General features: G+C 27.1%; 1 protein-coding gene across 5 annotated transcripts; it reads right to left on the bottom strand.

The window, feature by feature from the left end:
* Nucleotides 1–16,444: 16,444 nt before the first annotated feature.
* On the bottom strand, nucleotides 16,445–21,196 carry LOC114190059 (sucrose-phosphatase 1-like). Of its 5 annotated transcripts, XM_028078821.1 has the most exons (11): nucleotides 21,103–21,196; nucleotides 20,914–20,989; nucleotides 20,780–20,829; nucleotides 20,199–20,325; nucleotides 19,816–20,115; nucleotides 19,564–19,665; nucleotides 19,123–19,317; nucleotides 18,730–19,017; nucleotides 18,172–18,358; nucleotides 16,799–16,845; nucleotides 16,445–16,694 (listed from the first exon to the last, which is right to left on the bottom strand). In XM_028078821.1, the coding sequence occupies exons 4-11, from the start codon at nucleotides 20,256–20,258 to the stop codon at nucleotides 16,602–16,604; spliced, it is 1,272 nt and encodes a 423-aa protein (XP_027934622.1). In that variant the 5' UTR covers nucleotides 20,259–20,325; nucleotides 20,780–20,829; nucleotides 20,914–20,989; nucleotides 21,103–21,196; the 3' UTR covers nucleotides 16,445–16,601. The 5 variants fall into 5 exon arrangements, with proteins under 5 accessions (XP_027934622.1, XP_027934624.1, XP_027934621.1 ...); XM_028078823.1 differs by lacking the exon at nucleotides 20,780–20,829; XM_028078820.1 differs by lacking the exon at nucleotides 21,103–21,196 and having other exon boundaries at nucleotides 20,914–21,071.
* Nucleotides 21,197–21,418: the final 222 nt, after the last annotated feature.

Raw genomic sequence — 21,418 nt, 5'->3', positions numbered from 1 at the left:
GACGATGTGACCAAATTTGGGTCAGGGCCGACTCGGCAAAATTTCAGTCGAGGCTAACACGACCAAATTTTTACCGTAGCCAACCCGATTGAATTCAGCCGAATTTCGATCGTGGTCGACTCGGTTGAATACGACCAAATTTTGATCGTGACCGACTCATTTGAATACGGTCAAATTTCATCCTAGGCCATCTCAGCCGAATATGTTCAAATTTGGGCCAGGACCGACTCGGCCAAATCTCAATCGGGGCCAACTCAATTGAATTCGACTGAATTTTGACCGGAGCCAACTAGGCTGAATACGACCAAATTTTGGTCGTAATCATCTCGGCCGAATACGGTCGAATTTTGTCTGGGTCGACTCAGCTTAATGTAGTCAAATTTAGGGCGGGGTCAACTTGACCGAACACTTCCAAATTTTGTCCAGGACCGGCTAGGCCAAATTTTGATCGGGACCGATGACTGAATTCGGCCAAATTTCGTATAGGGTCACACCAACTCAATCAAATACGACTAAATTTGGGTTAGTCTGTCTCAACCTTTAGCGTAACCTAACCAAAAATATAAATAGAAAATTTGGATTGGATATTTTGGATTATCCATTTTGAAAATCTAGATTTAGAGAACGGATATCCAATCCATAAAATATATAAAATGTAGATCAGATTGAAATCCAAATCCAATAAAATAAATTTTAAACGGATTGATTTTTTAATAAAATAGATATTAAATAGATTGGATTAGAGAAAAATTAGAATGGATCATGAAAATTGATTTTTTGCCCACCCATACAGTTAATATGTCATGTATTGGATGTGAAAAGTAGTCTTTGTTACTACTGCCAACTCTTAGGAGTATTAAATCAATTTAAATAGGTACGTTAAATCAATTACACATATTTTATAAGCTATTATTGAGTACTAATGTTTATTTTGTATTTCAAATATTCAATGATGAGCATATTGAAATTTAATACTATATACAATTGAGAACTAACAAATGACAAGTTTCTCAATAAAATACAATTTATGAACTACTTCAATTCAAATTTTCCATTCTAAAATAGGTTAAAAGGACTATGTGTCACTCTTTCGTAATTTTGAACCTTGAAAAAATAAATCAGAAACACTCATTTTAATGTTTCAGACTCTCTTCTTACTCTCTTCTCTCATTCTCTCTTCTTATTCTTTTCTCTTAGACACTCTTCTTACTCTCTCTTCATACTCTCTTCTTTCACTCTCTCTTCTTACTCTATTCTCTCACTCTCTCTTCTTACTCTATTCTCTCACTCTCTCTTCTTACTTTCTTCTCTCACTCTCTCTTCTTACTCTCTTCTCTAACTCTCCATTAACTTCAACATACCGTGAACCACAACACTAACCATCATGGCCACACAAGCTACGACTGTGCAGAGTTAAATGTGAAGAACACGATAAACGTTGAATCTTTGAAGCTTTCACTCTTTCACAACGACATTAAAGGTACAAAAGTTGTTGAATCTGACAAATCTTTTCTTCTTCCCTAAGATTTGAATGTATTTTTATGTTTTTTCTCTGATGAATAATTTTTTTCTCAAAGATGGATGAAAAATTTGAAGAACACAATAAAGGTTGAATCTTTGAAGCTTTAACTCTTTCATCACGACATTAAAGGTAAGAAAGTTGTTGAATCTGGCGGATCTTTTCTTCTTCTCTAAAATTTGAATGTTCTTTTTTTTTTCTCTAATGAATAAATTTATTCTCAAAGATGGATGAAATCTTTGAAGAACACAATAAAGGTTGAATCTTTGAAGTTTTCACTCTTTCATGACGACATGAAAGTTGTTGAATTTGACAAATCTTTTCTTCTTCTATAAAATCTGAATGTTTTGTTTCTTTGATGAATAATTTTTTTTTCTCGAAGATGGATGAAAATTTTAAGAACACAATAAAGGTTGAATCTTTGAAGCTTTCACTCTTTCACAACGACATTAAAGGTACGAAAGTTGTTGAATCTGACGGATCTTTTCTTCTTCTCTAAAATCTGAATGCTTTTTGATATTTTTTTCTCTGATGAATAAATGTTTTTTGGGAGATGGATGAAAAATTTGAAGAACACAATAAAGGTTGAATATTTTAAGTTTTCACTTTTTCACAACGACATTAAAGTACGAAAGTTGTTGACTCTGGCGGATGTATTTTTCTTCTCTAAGATCTGAATGCTTTTTGATATTTTTTTTCTTTGAGAAATAAATGTTTTCTGGGAGATGGATGAGAAATTTGAAGAACACAATAAAGGTTGAATCTTTCATTATTTGAAGACGACAATAAAGGTACGAAATTTTTTTACTCTAGCAAATATTTTCTTCTTCTTTAAGATCTGGATAGTTTTTGTTGTTTGATAAATGAATTTTTTTGGACAATGGATGAGCTCTTTAATGTTGATTCTTCTTCTGTCAAAGTATTCTGGGACTTTTTTTCTGTATCCAAACACGTTAACCATTTTTTTGTCTTTTTTTCGCTACCATTTTAGGTCACTTTTTTTTTTTCATTTCTTCGATTGTTGTTTAGGTGTATTTCTTCATTTTCTTTGTTATGTTATTTTTTCTTTTTGATTTTTTTGGTGAACCTAGCATTGTTCATGCTGTTCATATGTTAATTCTTCATTTCTCATTTCTTTAATAATATTGGATTTATTTTACATTTATAATTATATATTTGCTACATCGTCTTTTTTACCAAATCTCTTGCAGACATATAGATATATCAATGGACACTCACTACACCAAGTTTACTAGCTACAAAGTTTAAAGATGGTTTCATTACAGTTCATTTACAAGAAAAGATATGTATTTGACTATAATAATTTTTTTTGGTCAAATAAGTACTTTGGTATTTTTTTCCTTATGCATTATCGAAGATACTTTAAAATTGAAATTAAAGTATAAAGTACTTTTTTATGACTGCTTCAAATACGTGGATTGTTGAAAAACTTTGTTTTTATGTTTTAGGTAACTTTTGCATCTTCCAAAGCATACTCAAGCGCATACTCAAGTGTGAAAAGATAACAACAGATTTCTTGTGACACACCTTTTGGCTGCAGCATGCAACAGTTAATCATTTCCAAAATATTCAATGCTCTCTCGTGGTCTTCTTACACCAATTTTTTATTATTTAGGATTATTATTTTATGAGTTGTATTTTGCTATTTTAATTTTAATATAAGAAATATAATTATTAATATTTGACATTTGTTATTTACTATTTAATAATAATGTATAATAATATATTACATGATTCTATTTAACTTAATTTAATTCAATTATATGTAAACACTTTTTTTTGGATGCAATAATGATATATGCAAAGTAATGATGTATGCAATAGAGATGTATATCTGAAATAATGTTCAATCTTTTAGAATCCTACAGAACAATTGAGATTATAAATTATTACCATAAATCACGTAAAGTAAATATTTTTTCAATATCAAAAGGACATACTTATTTTTTTTTCAATAATATTTTTTGTATACTAATAATCATAATAAAAATAGTAACAATTAATAACAATAATAAGAATAATCAATAGTACTGATAGCAAACATTTTAATATTAACAAATATATATATATATATATATATATATATATATATATATATATATATATATATGTCATTGGTGATTGAAGATTTATTTTTATTATATAAGCAATTAATCTTTATTATATAATTATTTAAATATAAAGATTGAGCTTCAAATTTGTTTGACTTATATAGTGATATTTATTTCTTTAATTGATTTTGGCAAATTCAAAACTCAGTTTTTGATAGTTTAATAAACTAAAAAGTTTATCTTTAGGATTTGAAATTAGCATTTTGTATTATTCGGTGACCGCAGATTTTAATCTTTTATTTATTTTTATTTAGGCATTTTTATTTTAATTTTTTTATTAAAATTATTAATTGAATTTGTATTTCAATAATTCAAAAGTCCAACTTCAATCTATATAACTGAAAAGTCCAACTACATGTCAAACCCTCACATCTTGGTAAGTGTAGTCTGCATTTAATTGTTATGTTAATTCATTCCTTCTTCATACTTTGGAGGAAGGTATAGATTTTTTTTTCAAAGTTGAGTGTAACAAAATTAGCATCGACATCAAAGTTCTTTACAATAAGTTGTAATTGAAAAATGTGATTGTTTTTATTTATTTTTTCAGATTATGAAAATATGTGTTTGAAATACTTTGCTTAATAATTAATGCTCAAATATTGTTAATGAAAGTAATATAATGAAAATTAATTAATAATTGAGACTTTAGCTTTATTTTCACCAAGCATTAATTCACACAACATTAATTGTCACTAGAAGCAATTCATTTTTTATGGTCTTAATGCATTGAAATCAACGGGCAAATCCTCGATAAACAAGAAAATTTTGCGTATTTATAATGCATTGTTATTATTTATTATGAAGACCAACAATTTTCTGGGACCAAATGCCCATTTTGAAATTCTCAAATCATAAAGTTTTTTGTCAAAGTGTCAATGAAAAAGTTTTCACATCGTAAAACTTCTTTGTCTTAGCACTAGAATGCAATGAACAATTTTTCTTTCTACAAAATATTTGCATTGGATGGACATCCCTAAAATAATAAAATTTATTATTTTTGGTAAATCTATCATCTTAGCATTTGTTTTTTTTTTTATGTTTCACAAATCCAAAAATACATAATGTGTCATTTTCGTTGTATTGTTGTCTTTCAACATTTCTTCTTCCTCATTTCGTGTAAGATCCAAAATATTATATGCGACAATGATGTTAGTAAAAGTTTAGTTGATGTTACCAACTTTCAAAATAAAAAATCAAATTTCAATGATGTTATCCAATATTCCTTCTAGCCAAATAATAGAAACCTACTTTGCATCTTCAGAAAAGTCATAAAAATAATTCTTGCATAATTTCAACTAGCTTCTTCAATAGTAAAGACCTACTTTCCATCTTCCCAACAAAATTAATTCAGCATGCCAACACCACTGCTACAAAGTTTTTCGTTTTCCAAGACTACCGTCACCAACTTACCAACTTTTCACCTTCATTTTCCAACACTTATCTTCTCACTCATCAAAGTCAATTTTTTGTCTTCCAGCACTTAACTTTTCATCTTCTTCTTTGAACAAAGCAATTAGTATTTTGGGTTTTGGTGTCTTAATGCACTTGAAACACATATCTTCCAATTATGTGAGCATCACTTATCAACGTGAGCAATTATGCTTTGTGGGACTCAATGCACTGCCCAAATACTGATATGTGGCCAATATTGAAGTTTTAATTGAATTTGTCTTTTCAAGTTTAGGTGACTTTCTCAAGAAGTTTTGTAAAGTTGTCATAATTACTTAATACTTCAAATCACCATTACTTTATTTTATCTTTATATATAACATCATTACTTTATTTTATTTTTATTCTTAATTTAATTTTCTTATTCAAATATTTAACTACTTTCTTCGAAAAGCTTTGGTAAAGTTTTAAAGTGACCTTAGCATTCTTACTTTTTATCTTCCACAAATATGTTTTCTTCATTATTTCATTGGACGAAAATAATGAAATTTCATCTCACTATTTTACTAGAAGAAGGTATGAAATTCATCTTTAAACAAAATGTACATTGATACCAATGTTTACTTTTCTTTGACAAATAAAGTCCCATTTTGATTGTACTATTTATGTTCAACAAAAGTACTCCTTTTGCACGGTAACCAAAAAGATTTTTAAATTAAGAGCATTTCTAAGAGAAATAGGTTTTACGATCATGTCAAATAATTGATGTACTATTATTATTTTATTATTACATTATGCATATATTTAATAAAAGTTTTAGAAACTGAAACCATAGTTTTGTTTAATTAATTTCACTTCAAACAAATTTTCTTTTTTGTTGTTAACAATGAGGTATCCTTAATGATATGTGGGAGAAATTCTAAAGGAGAATTTACGGTCATTTTCGTTTCCTATTTTTGTTATAATTCTGTTTCATTTCATTATTTCTTATAAAAAAATAAATTTTCTCTACATTTTTTTGTTATATATTCACAAATATGAGCTTCAAAACTAAAGCATAAAGAAATTGAAAAAAAAAGAATAATTATGATTTTAAGCCAATAAATATTTTGTGGTGAGATCTTGGGAGAAATTTTGTGTTTGGGTAAAATGTAGTTACATCCAAGAAACAGCTAAGGTAGTTCTCAAAAATTTTGAACAAAAAATTAAATTTATATTAAATTAAAATTTAAAAAATACATTAATAGTTATTTTTTATGACTTAAAATGTATATCTTTTTTACACCAAACAAATTTTTAGAAAATTTAGAATTTCTATCTTGTTTCTTTCCTGAAAAACTTAATTTTTATTATATTAGGTTCCTAAAAACAAATATTCAATATAAAGAAATCTTTAAGTTAGTATTGTTTTAAAAATCTTATTATTTATGATATTCTTTTAGGAAATCCTTCTACATTAATTTATGATTTCTTTAATATTTTATTATATATATTTATTTGTATTCATGTTTTATTTTTTTCTTATATTCAAATTTTATTGTTAAGTTACTATGAGTTCGCAATTTTTATATTATTTTTCATAAACAAAAGATATAATAAATATATTTTTTCTATATAAAATTATTCAATTACATATTTTAAATATATTGTATTTACTTGTATAAATATAAGTTTCCCTCATTTTATATATTTAAAAAAATACATCTAATTAAATCTATATGATTTTTTTATTACAATTATTTGTTCTTTATAAAATTATATATGAAATAAAATATGTTTTATTATTATTATAGTTAATCTATATTAATTAACTTATATATCTTTTACGATATCATTTTTAAATAGATAAATAAATTTATGAAAGTAAAAGTAAAATTTAGATTTAGTTTACCAAACAAAATACATTACTTCCGCACATATATAAAATTTATTTTTATAAGAACATTTAATTATTAAAAATTTTTTGAGTAAACGTTAAACTAATTTTAATGCGATTAATATATTTTAATTACTTATAAAATATAAATATTAACATCAAAGAATATTAGTTCTAAATATAATATAAATAAATATTAAATTTAATTTTTAGGTATAAATATTTACATTAGTATCTCATTTATAATGCTTAATAATTTTAAATATTTGAAAAAAGTCATCATTTTTACTAAAATTATAAATTAAAAAATATAGATTCTTAAAAAATCAAAATATATAGTCTTATTTAATCTTTTAATATAGACTATTTTCCTCTTATATATCAATTATATTTTTTTTACTTATAATGGTTACATATGTAATCCTAATACTAAATGTAAAATTTTAATTAAATACTATTAAAGTATTACATGGTAAGAAGAATTTTTTAATATGTATTCTTAATTTTTGGAGTGTTTTATTAGAAATGGATATGACATTCTAAAATTGCCAATATCATTATAAGTAGCAATAGTGGCTGTATACCAAAAATAGATTATTTTTTTTTAATATCATTTTATAAGTTTCAAATACAACATGACAATTCTCTATACATTATTGTTTCTATAGTAAAAAAAAATTATTAGATTAATTCTTTTTTTTATTTAGGTAGTAACCAATGTCATTTTGTTATTTTTTTTCAAAGCATTTCATCGAAATACCTATTTTAAATTATTTTAATTGGTTGTAAATAGTGTCATGAATCCAAATTCATGTTTAAATGACATAATTATATACTACAATTGATAAAATGTCTTATTCTATAAAGATTACAATTTCTTATGCAGGATTTACCCTTACATTCTGAAAAAAAAAAATGTTTATTTAGGAAGATTCAAATATATTTTTTTTCATGACGTACATAGATCAGTCAAATTTAAAATTTTAATTGAAAATTCTCCAAAAAAAGCATCAAGATTGGAGATGGGTGAAGAACTTATGTATTTTTAATGATCAGAAGAAAGTTGTTAAATAGTGATTAAATGTAATGATATTAGATATAATCAAAACATTAAAGTTCTATGTGTTTAAGTACTATGTTATTGTAAAAAAAATTCTAATTTGTATTATTATTGTTGTTTATAATAACAAAAACAAAATCTTTTAAAAAGTCCTTGGTACAAAACTATCATAATTTAAGTAATATGCATTCAAATTTTTACTTTTATTTTTTATAAACACAAGAACTTTATATTGAAAACATGTTTTATGTATTGAGTTATTCTAAGGAGGGCAATTCATTGTTCCATTCTACCTATCCTGTATATAATGACTTTTTAATATTCAAATCAAATACATACTTGAACATGTAAATCAATCCATCTAAACATTATTAAATTCAAAAACATTAGGTTTACAATCGTTCAAGTTTACAATCATTCTTACTATTTCGTCAACAATCATTCTATTTATAATAAAACCAATCCTTTTACTACTACCAACATTCATGAAACAAATCAAGAGATCCAAAATCGATTCAAAAAAATAATTATAAAATAAAAAAATAAATACTACGAATGGATTACTGGAAACTCAATTGATCAAATCATGAATCCCAGATGAAAATCGATTTATCTTATCCATATTAGTAAGGAGACAAAATTTTAGATTTTTTTAAACCTATAACACCTAGATGAATACTTCTTCCTCAAAAAAATCAAAACACCAATCGATGAATTCTATATAAAAAAACAAAACTAAGGAAGAAAGAAAAGGTACAAAGTAAATGTTTTTCCAAATATAGTAATAACTATATTAAATGTAACTTTAAAAGACGTGAATTTCAATATAATTTATGTTTATAACTTCAATTCAGTAATTGGTATATTATATTATGAAATAATATAATTTATTATTATATTTAATATAACTATAAAATAATATTATTTGTTTTTAATTAATTTGTTATAAAAAATAACTGCAATTAATTGTTTAATATTTTCATATTATTAAACTTTTTATTAAATATTCTATTTATAACTATACATAATTATATATTTAAATAAAATTATATAAAGAAATTAATTATATTGAAATAATAATAATTATTTGTATTATTATTAGTATTTTATTAAAATTAGTAGTTATTAATTAACTTATATATTTTTTACAGTATTTTTTTAATTGGATAAATAAATTTATGTAAGTAAAAAGTAAAATTTAGATTTAGTTTAACAAACAAAACAAATATCATAATTATTTTCATAAGAACATTTAATTGTTAAATCATTTTTGTGAGTAAAATTTAAACCAATGTTCATGCAATTAATATATTTTAATTACTATAAATATTAACATTAATTAAAGAATATTAGTTATAAATTTAATATAATTAATTGTTTATTAAATTTGATTTTTGGATATAAACATTTACATTACTATCTCATTTATAATTTTTATTTTTAAAACTTTAGATATTTGAAAAAGAAGTCATCATTTTTATATAATTTAAATTATACAAGTTTTTTTTTTTACTAAAAATATAAATTAAAACGTATAAATTAAAAAAAAATCAAATTATATAATTTTATTTAATTTTTTAATATACATAATGGTTATAATGGTTACACATGTAATAATATTAAATATAATGAAAATTTTAAAATTCTAATTTTTGGTATTTTTATTTTGTCATTTATTTAAATTTTATATAAACTAGTAATGTTAAAAACGTGAATGTTTAACCTTATATAAATTATAAAAAAAAAAATCCAAGCCAATATTAATCATAAATAAATCGATACTTGATTCTGACAGTGCAAATCAATGATACTTTTGTTTTGGTAAGAAATACTTATAAACATACTCAACTAGAGGTAAGTTAAAATATTACAGATCATCAAACTAATAAAGGAGGTTGCAAAAATTATACACATGTATCAACTGCAATTTCCTTTTAGAATAGAAGGAAGAAACTTAAGATGTTTATTTGTTTGGTGAAGAATGGAAAGATTGTGTATACTATAAAATAGTGGGAGGCTATGGCGACGGAGTATATCCTGTCCCGTCGTCAATTGGTGGCGGCCTAAGACGATGACGAGGGATGTCCATCTGGACAGGGGCGATAGGAGGTGGTTGCCTCTTTAGCAGGCGTCCTGGAGGAGTCTGTTCCGGTAGTGGTGGTGGTGGTGATGGCGGCGGTGGTGGCGGCGGAGGTGACGGTGGTGGTGGGTTGAAATCTTGCAGAGGGGAACCTTCACCAGTGAACTCAGCAAATGTTGTAGGGGTGAAGATGGTGAGTATAAGGAACAATACTACCATCTTCCTCTTCGTAATTAATCTGCCAATTTTATTTATGATTCAATCAACCAAAACACCTCTTTTATACTACCTCTGCTCCTTCTCCTAACGTACACGTTACGCTTGAATTTTGAAAACATTACTTGTATCCTCATAAGAAAAGTCACTATGAAAGACAGGGAACGTTCGCCTCCTCTCAGAATATTTCAATAATTTAATTTAATTTACTCTATTTTAATTTCTTAAATTATTTTTACACATGTAATTAGCGTAGATGTAATTTTTAACGATCGTTATTATTCAAAATCTTTGAAATTAACCAGTCCTGAGATCACGGCTGTATGATCTCTCGTCTCTTATCTACTCTCTTTTATGAGATTAAAGTAAAAATTATAGTTAAAATCGTGAACAATTTATAAAATTGTAAATTGTAGAATTACAACATGATAGTAAATTACAACTCTTATCCTTCAATGTCGTGTATCAGCACATGAGTTACTCTTGCTCCGGTTCAAAGAACACGATCATCACAGTAAAAAACAAAACACAAGCAAACATAAGAGTAAGCTAACATAAAGACACAAATCATGTTTTGAAAATAAATCTCAAATTGTTTAGAATTTTGGAACATATAAAAATTTAACTTTTACCCATAATCTTTCTCTTTATTAAAAGTAAAGTATATTAAAGAATATTAAGTACATTCCCAAAAAAAATAGGTATATCAGCACAGACAACTTAAAAACCTTGTCTTTCCTAATTTAAATTTTTTCAATATTTTTTTCACACATCTTATTTCTAATTTAGAAAATCAAATCCATTCCAAACTCAATAATCTTTCACGAAACCTAAAAATTTATATTCTAAAAATGAAAACAAACTCAGACTCACATATAGAATCATCGTTCTTTTGAGTCATGTCCTCAACAGTGAAACAAACTCAGACTCACATAAATATCTACAACCTTCCATACCAATGAAACAAACTCAGAATATCAAAGTCCTACAACCTCCTTAGTAAATAACAAACTCAAACTTTCACGGTCCTACAACTTCCCTAACTAATGCAACAAACTCCGACTCACACAAAGTCTTATAATCTCCCTCACTAATAAAACAAACTTATATTCTTACAAAGTCATACAACCTCCCCGGGGAGAGTCCTACAACCTCCTTCATGAGCTTTAAATAGAGTCAATAAGTGAGGAAGAGATTTTGTACGTAGTCAACTATGAAGAGATGAGGAAGAGATTTTGTGCACTTGTTATATCAACTATATTTAATGCATTCGTGGAATTTTTTCTCCAAATAAATCTGTCATTTATTTTTCCAAGTAGACTGAAAACAAAATTAATTTTCAAAGTAGACCATTTCAAAGTTGATGTATACCTACTTTTTTTCTTTTGCGTAAGAATATTTTTCGTTAGTTTTCTTTTTTTAAAATAATTCAATTTTTATACAATTTAATTTTAATTTGATTACGTCCAAATGCGTTTTAACAGTTCTAGTTGAAAGTTGTATGAGTACGCGCTTTAAGAATAGAATTTGAGTTAGCTCAATTCTTTCATATTTGCTTCCAATTCTACACTAAAAGGCAACATTAAACAGTTACTTCAAATTTTGGATATAATTTTAGTGGCAAAAATTTAGCTCGATAGACATGAAATACACACTTTCCCCTTTCTTTATCAATCAAATTTATTTTCTCTTATTAGAATTTTCTAATTCTTCTCTCTTCCCCTTAAACCGTATATTTTAAGAATTGATCACCACCTCTTATTAGCCTAAAAAACAAGGGGACAAATTATCCATTGAACATTTCTGCAGCTGTAATCTCGAGAGGTAATCTCCAAAATGTACTTAAATATATACAATAAATATACCATAATCAACTAATAAAATCTCTACCATTTATGAGAATAATTTTCTGTTGGAGAATGCCACTAAGTACTAATTAAGGGAATGAATTCAAGTGTCCCTTTTAAGTCAGGTTTCATGATTATAAGCAAAAAATCTAAAATAACAGAAAATCATTTTTTTTTCTTTAGTTACGTTAGTTCCTAAATTCTTCGTAATAAAATATATCTTCAATACGTATAACCGTTTTAGTCCTTTCTAAATTCAACTAGATCGTTTCAAAAGCGATGAATAACTTTCCGCTCAGTTATGAGAACTTAACTTTGTGGACTAAGACTCAGCATAAGACACCAGATCATGACGCTGTAAAACCGTTTTGTTATAACGGTACATCAAGAAATCACCATAATCTAATGCACACGTAATTCATGAGGAACTTTGTGTTTTGGATATGGGTTTTGTTCCGGTATAAAATCTTCGGATGCTTATATGTAAAAGATAACCCATATATTTATATATCAGTATAAACAGATGATTATCATGGTTAGAAATGTAAATTGAGTTTCACATAGGTAAATAATCAAAAAAATTTATTGAATTTTGTTTTGGTCAAGATTTAGAATTCTAAATCAGAGAATAAGCAAAGAGTGAGTAATCCGATTCAAAATAGTACTTTTAAATAAAAATATTCAATTATTTAGGTCATGAATTTGGTTTTCTATTTTTGGACACTTAAATTATAAATCATATATTTATAAAATAAAAAGATGATAAAAAGATGTAAACATTTTTATCTTTTGCCAAAACATCTCGTAAGAATGAAAATTTGTTACTATTTGCTAAAGACTTTACCTACCCAGCCCTCCAAACTATGACCGGTTCTCAAAGGCACAACCCAGTGATTTAATGGTATTCACTTGGATCAATTTTAGGCATGCTTATGGCGGATATTTGGTTTTTTTGGTTGGACTCTGGTCGATTGGGTCGGTACACAATCCCCCAGTTTTGAGTTGCATGAGGGGTCTTTCTTCCTATATTTCCAAGCATTTTTTCCATACCTCCAAACTTTCTTTAAATTTCCAAAAAAATCCTCTGACCATTTAAGGAAATCCATAGACATCACACCCCCAAAATTATTTCTAGATGTCGACTTCCGAAAGTCAAAATATATCACCGAAAGTGGACTTCTAGAAGTCAAAATATCACCGAAAGTCAACTTTCAGAAGTTAAAATATATTACCAGATGTCGACTTCTGGAAGTTAAAATATATCACCGGATGTCGACTTTCGAAAGTTAAAATATATTACCGGAAATCAACTTCCGGAAGTCCAAATATACCACAGAAAGTCGACTTCTGAAAATCAAAATGTATCACCGGAAGTCGACTTCCATAAGTCAAAAATTATTACCGAAAGTCGACTTCCGAAAGCAAAAAACATTACTCGGAAGCCAAAAAATTAATTCTATTTTAAATATTTTTAATTATTTTTAAAATTTATGTTTTCTAACTTCTATTTTATTTTATTTTTTAAAACACATATTAAAAATATTAAAAGTTATAAAATATATAAAATTAAAAGAAAAATTACTTTAGAAAATACAAAATAAGTAAAAAAATGCTAAATAAAAAATTAAAAAATAAAATTGAAAAATAATTTAAATATATATATATATATATATATATATATATATATATATATATATATATATATATATATATATATATTCCGCTTTTAGTTAAAGTTTTACTATATTAATTTAAATTATTTTTCTATTTTATTTTTAATTTTATTTATTTTATTGATATTATTATAATTATTTTATTTATATATTTAATGTGTATAGTATTTTATATTTTATTTGATTTTTTTTAATTTTATTCAAAATTGAAATATTTAATTTTAATCAATTTTTAAAAAAAAAATTCAATTATATATTTTTTATTTTTAAATTTAAATTTATTTTAATATAATTTATTAAAAATTAAAAACAATTAAAAAAATTGAAGAAAATCATATTTAAAATAATATATATATATATATATATATATATATATATATATATATGTATGTAAATAATGAAATTTTAAATTTGAAAAAACGAATATATATATATATATATATATATATATATATATATATATATATATATATATATATATATTCTTTTTTTTCTTTTTTAATTTAAAGTTTTATTATTTTAAAATAAATTTAAATATTAAATAAAATTAAATGAAGCAGAATAAATATTTTGTTTTTTTGTTTTTTTCATTGACAGTTTAATATTATTTTAATTTTACTTATTTTTATTTTTATATTTATTTTTCAGTATATTAAATAAAAATAAAATTATATATATATATATTTTAATATTATTTTATTTTTAAAATATATATTAAGAAATATGAAAACATAAAAAATAAATAAAACAATAAATAATAAACTAAAAAAACAATTAAAAGTTAGAAAACGTAAATTTTAAAAAGAATTAAAAATATTTAAAATCCAATTAATTTTTTGACTTCCAGTAATGTTTTTTAACTTTCGAAAGTCGATTTCCGATAATACTTTTTGACTTTCGAAAATCGATAATACTTTTTGACTTTCGAAAATCGACTTCTGATATATATTTTGACTTTTGACTTTTAAAAATCGACTTCCGATGATATATTTTGACTTTCAAAAGTCAACGTCTGATGATATATTTTGACTTTCGAAAATCATATATTTTGACTTTCGAAAGTCAACATCTGAAAATAATTTTGGGAGTGTGATGTTCGTAGTTTCCTTAAATAGATATTTTGAGAATTTAAAAAAAAATCGAAGGTGCAGAAAAAAATTTGGAAGTACAGGAAGAAAGACCCTTGCATGAGGCATACCGGCTGAAAAAGTTCATTGAGCCCGTTGTGGAAACTTGATACAATTTTTTGACTCTTGCAAACTTTTTTTCTATATAAAATACAATTATTAGGACATAAATAATTTTTTTATATTGTATATCCATCAGATAAAATATTTTTTTTGTCTTATAATTTTGATTAGGTAATGTATTACTTTCTAGAAACATTTCCCTTCAACCATGAATAAGTTCAACAAAAATATTTGTCGGAGGTCCAACACTCTCAAACTCGATACCAACAAGCCAATATTTCTAATTCCTCACAACATAATCTACAGGGGTTACTCCAGGGTTTTACTTCCTGTACCTCCACAATTTCTTTACGCATTCCCTCAAATTTTTAAAATAACCATTTTACCATAAAAGTAAATTTTGGATTATAAGTTTCGTAAACTTTTCAAAATGAGATATCCAAAATATAGATTTTCTGAATAAATTTTTCAAAATCCATGAAATACATTTCGAAACAAGTTTTCTAGAATGGAATTTCGAAAAAAATTTCCAGAACACATATAATATCATCTGGAATTAATTTTACGGAAACTCTCCTATATCTCCTAAAGTTCATCCATTCTAACCAATCAAAATGTAAACTCCTTTTATATCCTCTAAAACAATTCATGAAAAATTCTTCAATAACTAGTCTTATAAGGACTGTCTTTACCTAAACAATCCAAGTAAGAGGAGAGATCTAGTTGACTAATGGTTTCTGTTTTTATGTAATTTATTTAATTTTGTTCTTGTATTAGTAAAAATTTCAATTAGGTTCTTCCATTTTGTTCTTTGTTCCTAATTTGTTTGATAATGACATATATAAGACATTACTAATGTAAAAATTGATGCTGATTTAACGATTGAGAGTTTAAATTGAATTTTTAATAATATAGAAACCAGATTAAATAGATTACATAAGTCAAAGAACTAAACATATATTTTAGCCAATAAATAAAAGATCAAGTTAAACAAATCCATCCTTAATGTTTCTATTCGAACCAGACTTAACTTTACCCGTAAGACCATTTTAACAAATTTCAAATTTTCATTCTTATTTTAAGTCAAAATTAAATAAACCATAGAACCCAAATTTATAACATGACATGAGCATGTTTGGAATACCTTACATCCTAAGATTTTAACTCCTCTTTGAGGAAAAGAAAACTGTTTTCTTGCATTTTTCCTTTTCAACTTCATAATTTTTTTTCAACAAATATTTTTCCTTTTCAACTTCATAAAAAAAAAATGCAAATAAACTGATTATTTTGCATCTAAACTAAATTATTCATCTTAAAGATATTTTTCAACAAACTTGTTTTATTAAACACTGCTTACACAGATTACTATACTTAACACCAAATAATGTCTGATATAAGTTATTTTTATTTAGTATATCTATCTAGCTTATTTAATCAGAAATACTTTGCCAAGTTAGAAACCTTGATCTAATTAGTTTAGTTAATTTAATAAAAGACCTATCTAATTTTTTTAATACATCATTATTCAATAAGAGATAAAATGAAATACCCTTATTAACAATTTATCTTGCATTCTTGCGGCTTCAACTCACCTTGAACCAAAGAGAAGTGATTAGAAACTACAACAACCAAGACACTTCATCCTTTTCTCCTAAGCCATCCAACCAAGTCTGATGCAAGTGCATCCAGGTATAATGATGTGGTGCATCAACCTGCCAAAATCCAAAACTATTAATAGATTTATGAAGATTAGAATACTAAGATAAAATTATGTGCTAAAGAAAAACTGAGTTGAAGATTGAGTACAAGGGCTTACCTTTGAATTCACCAAAACCTTTGTTAAACAACCCTGTGACTTATTCCCTGATTAGATGACAGTACAGAGACTAATAAGGCAATGAATTGTAAGCAATATAGAAAGAGGATTGGTAAAAGTACTGCATAAAAGGACTGAAAATCTTCCAATACTTGTTTACACAGCCTCAGAGGAGTAGCATATAGTACAATGAAAATGAGTAAAAATTGAAAACAAGAAAAGGAAGCTCAGCATGCTGCATTGAATTAGGCAATTTATTAACAGAATAACACATGAAAATAAGCAATCACTATCTCTCGTGCTATCAATCATTTGGATCATAAAATCCAATGCAAGTTCTTTGGCCGGATATAGGTTGGTTTAAAGTGAGCACAGATGGGGCAGCTTGTGGCTGTCCAGGTAATGCCGCTGGCGCTGGGGCTGTTTAGAGGTAGTAGGAAAAAATATTTGGAAGTTTCTTATCTTTTTTGAGAGTGCAGAAGTCTTTGTATGCTGATATAGTGGGGATTGCTTAGGTCATTGAACATTCTCAAATGGCTGGATATAGGAGGCTTGGTTAGAAACTAATTTGTCTTTGTTATGTAAGGAATTCTCGGATATTCAAGTTGTTCCTTGATGACAAATAATTTGTGTTCTTTAGGATGTTAGCATAACTGAGATGCTAAGGTATATAGTGATGAGTTTAATAATAATGAAAAAAATCCAATGTAATTTTCTGCAGAATGAGTACTGCATGGTCTCTGCAGAGCTGGCCATTACTGATACCTTGAAAGTAAATATTAGATACAGAGGTATTTCTCAAGTATATATATGGTCATAAATATTACTCGATATAATTTGGCTGAAACACTTACAAATTGTGAAGTTGTTGATGATTATAAAATTATTTTATGTATTTGGTGATACAATAGAGGTTGTATGCCTTTTATAGTTAATCTCTACACTTTATATTAGATATTACACAGATTGAAATTAGTTCCGGAATTTGAAATAGGCTCCTTAGATGGAATCTAATCCATTTTTTCATGGAGATGGAATAGTGTTTTGTCTCATGATTTGTTTGTCTATTTTAGAGACAGACATCCATTTTTCCCTTTTACTAAATTTCTCTATTCAGAGTAAAGGTTACTCTCTTCAAAATCTAATGTCTCAAAATGGAAAAAAAAATTCAAACATTAACACATCAACTCCCAGTATTCTTACAACCTTAGACCTGTTCTTGCTAGCCCAAATGCTCATATCAAACAGAAAGCAATGAGGCAAATAAAGATGCAAATTGAAGAATAGAACTCAAGACTAATGAATTAAAAATAAAGATGCCAATTGAAGAATAGAACTTAAAAATAATAAATTAAAGTTAAGAAAAATCTCACCAGATATCTCCCACTTGTCAAATTTGACCAGCCACGAACCCAAACTAACCTCTGCAAAAGATACACCATCAATCCACACTCGATAGTATTGATCCTTCTTGTCACCAAAAGCTTTTTCTAAGGTATCTATAACTTGATGCATAGGTTGGTCAACTCCTGAAGGATGGACACAATTTCCAGTAGAATGCTACAAATAAACAAAAAAAAAAATTGAGAAAAGAATAGCATCAGCTCCTCTTCAGATTGACAAAACCTACATAAAAAGTCCCTCAATTGGGGATATAAAAGTCTAAACTTCATATATCACATATCAACAGGAACTTCATGTGTTGTGTTTCTCCTTTCACTCTTTATGATAAAACAACGTCTTTTCAAATCCACCATGTCTTTTCTCATGCAATTTAAATTTCTCTCTGCTTTCTTTCAATACCCTAACAGTTCTAGGTATTCCAATTCCAAATCTCACCCACTATTCACGTATGCAAAAGATTCAGCTCTGATTAGGCTTAGCAATGCAGTTGTGTTGTGAGTAAAATCTTACAATTGGATCAAACTTACAAAGACTGATTTCAAATTTTGCATATACTGCTTAGGATTCTCAACTTCACCACGCCTCCATCTCTCATAAAATATGTAGAACATCACTACTTCATGGCTAGGACCAAGAACTTTCCTGCTGGACATGCAATCTCCAATATCTCTTGGAGACACATTCGGACCAAGAGAGAAGTTGCCGATGGCTTGCATAATGCCAGCTGCACATCTTTCAGTTGCATGAATTATTTGGGGATTGCTCCATGCATTTTCTGTATACCAATGAAGCAATTCTTCCTGTGCATTGCTGACCTTCAAATTCAGGAGATGAAAGATAATTTTTCACAGTACAATCACATTTGCAGACAAGACAAACAACTGTAAGTTGAAGTTGTTAATTCTTATAATACTACGAACCAGGACCCCATTAACTTCAGGCACAGTAAACAGTTCAGCATCATTTCCAGAATCACCACAAACAAGAGTGTTGCGTGGTCCAAGTCCATCAGCATTTAGTTTTTCAAGTAGAAAAGCAAGTGCCCTTCCTTTTCCAGCAGCTTGGGGTAATACATCCAAAGCAATACCATTGCTATAAATTATTTTCACATCTAACTGGAAAAGATAAAAAAGTAATATCAGAAGTTACTGCAATATAAATATATAATGAAATTGTAGAATGTCAATAAAATATCAGATCAAGACAAATCCAATCAACTCAGTATCTATATATATTTGTCAGTTGTTTGTCTTTACAGATTTGAAAGGATGGCAGAAGATCCAAAAAAAATTGTAGGTAGAGCTTTCAAATGAAGTACAGAAATTTCTGCATTTAAGTTCATCTATGAACTATAATCTTACCCCGCGTTTCTCCAAACATTTTGAGAGAGCTTTGACGACATTTGGGGCCTTCCCTTTTTCCAAATAAAAGCTGACCTTATGAGGCCGTTGTTCTGTTTCTGACTGCAGTTACTCCAGAAATTTCAAAGAAAACAAGTTGATAAATGAATATCAATGCTTCTATATAATAGCTAATACCAAAATTCATTTCAGGTCATTCTTCTGAGCATGATTCAACGTATAAAAATTCCGACAAGAAAGGTAGATACATACTTGCAAAGTTAGTTCAGGAAACTTGGATGTTTCCTCCAAAACCACGTCACTGTCCCACTTATGATCCAGATACTGTTTCCAACCATCATCAGGTACCATGGTTTCACCATATGTAATCTCAGTACCCACAGACATTATAGTGACATCAGGAGTCAACAAAGGTTTCTGTTTTCTTAAATCTCCATATATAGTAGGCGATCTCCCAGTGGAGAAAACTAGCAGAGAATCATGACGATAATAAGCTTCCCACAGCGCATTGAACCTGAGAAGAGCAAGGTTCTCTGGATCATCATGGTCTACCTGCAGTGAGATACACAATTTTCACCAGATTTCACCCAAGCATTAATCCTTAAACAGATCATTATCAAAATTATAATGTCTACCATTGTAAAATCAAGATCTGACACTATCATTAGATTGGCAGCACCATTGAGTCGGTCCATAAGTTTATCTTCTTTTTTCTATCACTTGAAATTCCCAAAACTTGTAAGTATCTTCAGAATTATCCACCTGCAATTTCTCCACTAACTTAGGTCAACATATCGCAGTTCAGACTTCAGAGCCGTTTTGAATAAGAATCATACCCATTTTTAATGCAAGATAAGAACCAGGATTCACAAAAAACAATCTAGAAACATTCGCACGATCACAGTACAAAATATAGGCTTTAGACGACCCCCCCCCCCCCCCCCCCCCCCCATTTTTGCCAAATAATCAAGGTCGGTGGTAAGAGGTGTCTATAACTAGTCAAAATGCAGTTCAATAACATCAATACTATTTATATAAAAACTAAAAAAATACTAATTTGACTAGGGTATCAAGGTGAAAATAAAATTTTTACAGCAGCTCTATACATTGAGATTGAAAAAACTCAAGGGAATAAATCACAAATTCAAGTTTCAACCCTAAAATAGAGTAACCCTACGAGCTCATCCTCAAGCTTGTTATCAATATGATCACGTACCAATCTGAAATTCGAAATGTAGAAACCCAACCATTCCAAAGTACCGCGATCTTCAATGAAACATCAATTAAAAAAAATCATCCTAAGAAAAAGGAAAATAATATAAATATACAAGAAGAGGAGCAAGAAGCTACCTGGTTTAAACAATTCAAAACATCTGCACAAATGGGTTTATCCATACACTAAATCTGCAATATAAGTTCCACAATCCTGCACAACCCGAGGTAAACTCGGTTGTAGTATTCTCATCTTATCAAACTTGAACACGTAAATTAATTGATTATATGAAAATATGACAATAACTTTAAACAAAATTCAATTACCTTGTTCTTTTAAAAGCATCATTAACATGTTCCAAACAGCTCACTATAAATTTTTAACGATTTAAAACTAAGAATTTCTCATTCAAAATTGTTGAAGTGACATAGAAATTAGGGTATTTAAAAAAAAATGGAGTAATTTGTCTTTCTAACTTTTAAGAAGGTTACCTAGATGAATAAATTGTACTTAAAAAAAGAAGACTTTTATATAAAGAATTTGTGTTTTTACCTAAAAAAGGAAAGCAAACCTTATATTATAACAATTTTATTGGAATATCAAAATACATTTATATTAGAATCATTTGAACTATAATTAAAA

The sequence above is a fragment of the Vigna unguiculata genome, chromosome 7 (assembly GCF_004118075.2).
Source record: "Vigna unguiculata cultivar IT97K-499-35 chromosome 7, ASM411807v1, whole genome shotgun sequence".
Lineage (NCBI taxonomy): Eukaryota > Viridiplantae > Streptophyta > Magnoliopsida > Fabales > Fabaceae > Vigna > Vigna unguiculata.
The sequence above is the reverse complement of the archived record's forward strand: the minus strand, read 5'-3'. Positions and strand labels throughout refer to the sequence as shown.

Excerpts from the sequence above, each read along its gene's own strand:
- LOC114190059 (XM_028078821.1), bottom strand. The coding sequence starts at position 20,258 with ATGGACCGACTCAATGGTGCTGCCAATCTAATGATAGTGTCAGATCTT. Across the intron at positions 19,018-19,122 it reads CTGAAGTTAATGGGGTCCTG|GTCAGCAATGCACAGGAAGA; the intron begins GTTCGTAGTATT and ends CTGAATTTGAAG. Across the intron at positions 18,359-18,729 it reads AAAATTTGAAATCAGTCTTT|CATTCTACTGGAAATTGTGT; the intron begins GTAAGTTTGATC and ends GTTTATTTGTAG.